At 67.3% G+C, this 2130-nt stretch overlaps 1 protein-coding gene across 1 annotated transcript in view; it reads right to left on the reverse strand.

Annotated features, from left to right (window-relative positions):
* The window catches only part of OTUD7A (OTU deubiquitinase 7A), a 28756-nt gene that overhangs the window by 1950 nt on the left and 24676 nt on the right, over window positions 1–2130 (reverse strand). Inside the window, exons 11-12 of the mRNA XM_027767795.1 lie at window positions 936–1050; window positions 735–819 (exon numbers count right to left, since the gene is read on the reverse strand). Coding sequence (XP_027623596.1) covers window positions 735–819; window positions 936–1050 — 200 coding nt within the window. The remainder of the gene's footprint in view (window positions 1–734; window positions 820–935; window positions 1051–2130) is intronic.

The following is a 2130-nucleotide window of genomic DNA, read 5'->3' on the forward strand; positions in this document are numbered from 1 at the left end:
CGGCCCGGGCCACGGGGGGGGGGCACCCGCGGGCGTCACCTGTGCCGGCAGTCGGGGAAGGCCCTGTAGACACTGCACCGGGAGGGGCTGAGATGGGAAGCCCCTCAGGTGGCCCCTCTGCGGGCTGCGCTGCTGGCTTTACTGGGGGTGCCTGCCCTCCTCCTGAGCCAGTGGGCCTAGTACCCGTCCTAGGAGGCCGGTGACCTGTGCGGCTTTCACCCACTCCTTTCCCACTCCCTCCCTGAAGGCTTCAGACAGGCATGCAGGAGCCTGCAGAGAAGGGTGGGGCGCAGGCCCTCCCCTGCAGCAGCGGCCTCCCTGGCGGCTGGCAGCTGCCCCTCCCCGCAGCTCCCCTGGGCCACCGGGCTCCCTGATCCACTGGCAGCTTATAGAGAACCGGGATCTGCAGCAGCACCCCATTCTGCTCTGAGTCCGTGCTGCCGGGACTTGCCTAGGCTGGCCTTCTGAGGGCCGGCCGTGTTTAGCCCTCTCCTGATACGGAGAGTGACGGCACAAACCCCCCACCGACTGCATGCGTGCTCGAGCACGAATACACGCCTACACACGGGCTCGTGTGCTGGTGCGGCCAGTGTTCCCTCAGATAGAGCAGGAGGCCCACAGTGTGTGGGGGACCTGGGTCCCGGCTCCAGGGCTGGGCACGGTGGGCCGGGGCGTGTTGGGGGGCTGCAGCCCACAGTGGCCTGAGCGGGCTGGTCTGTCACGGCCAGGCTCACCCGGGTCTCGGAGGGGATCCGGATCCAGGTCACGTTCATGTAGCTGTGCAGGAGGTTCAGCTTGGCTTCCAGCGACAAGATGAGGCTGGGGGGAGGGCAGAGTGAGCACGCCCGCCTGTGGCCGGTGCCTTCTCTGTGACAGCCCGCCCCAGCCCCTGCTCCCCCGCCCCTTGCCGGCCCAGCCCTCCCCGCAGGTCTTACTGGGCCAGCCGGGCGTGGTCGTGGTCATCCTTGCCCCACTCCCAGTCCTTCCCGGGGTCGACCGCGAAGTGCAGGGGCAGCAGTTTGTGCTCTGAGTCCGTCAGGGGGATCACAGCTGCAAGAGACGGTGGCACGTGGCAGGGTCCGCGCGCAGCCTGGCGGCCTGGCAGCCCCAGGGGACGGCCCGGTGTCGCGGGGCCACCGGTCCCAACAGGAGCGCCAGGCACAGGTTCCAAGCACACCACTGGCAGCGGAAGCCTTCCCAGAGATGGGGATGCTGACAGGTCGCTGCAGGCACCGCAGGGACTCTGGGTCTGCCGGGTATGCAGCTGGTGCCCGGGGCAGCATGACGGGAAGGTTGACTGTGGCTTCCTGGTTTCTGGGATAGGCCCCGGCCAGCCAGGGCCCTGCACGAGGCCACTGTGAGGCAGCTGAGGCCTGGCCCTCCTGTCCCTCTCTGAGAAGGGCCATCTTGCCACTCAAGTGAGGACGCCACACTCTGGCCTCTGTCACTTGTGATTCCAAGCACCCGGGTGCACCCAGGCGCACCCGGGCTGTGTGGGCATCTGACCCTGGCGACCCAGGAGCTCGTCTGCTGGGACAGGTCAGCAGGTCAGCAGACGCCTCGTGTCAGCAGTGAGGAGCCCGAGGGTAAAGGGGTTGTCTTGTGAGGAGGGTCCATGGGTGGGGGCAGAGGGGGAGTGCAGTGTGCCCTGGAGGAGGGGTGTCTGTGAGTTCATTTGGGACCTGCCAGCGTCTGGGCTCGGGGAGGAGCCTCCAGGACATGGCCTGCTCTCAGGGACATTTCAGGTACAGGGGCAGGAAGGAGGGGAGCATCCCCGCCCTGTCCTCCCGAGGAGGCCCCACCGGGTGCCTCAGGGTTCTCTTGGAGGGTCTGCCCAGCAGCCTTGGAGCACAGAGGCAATTCACACGTTCTAGGGTGAGGACTCTGGCCCAGCACTGCCCTTGTGGACGCAGTGACACAGAATCCTGGCCACCTCCCCCACCAGAGGGAAATGGCACTTTGTGACCAGACCAGCTTTGTGACAGGACCCACTTCTGTGGGGTGGGGACCAGGGCAGCTGGGCGGCTCTGGCTGCAGCTTGCTGTGTCTGCCTGGACGTGGCCATTCTCCCCTGGACAGAGCTGCAGGCTGGACACACCTGGGCGGCCACTGGCCCAGGGGCCTGGGAAG

This window comes from Tupaia chinensis, unplaced genomic scaffold (genome assembly GCF_000334495.1).
Source record: "Tupaia chinensis unplaced genomic scaffold, TupChi_1.0 Scaffold144682_1, whole genome shotgun sequence".
NCBI classification, from domain to species: Eukaryota; Metazoa; Chordata; class Mammalia; order Scandentia; family Tupaiidae; genus Tupaia; species Tupaia belangeri.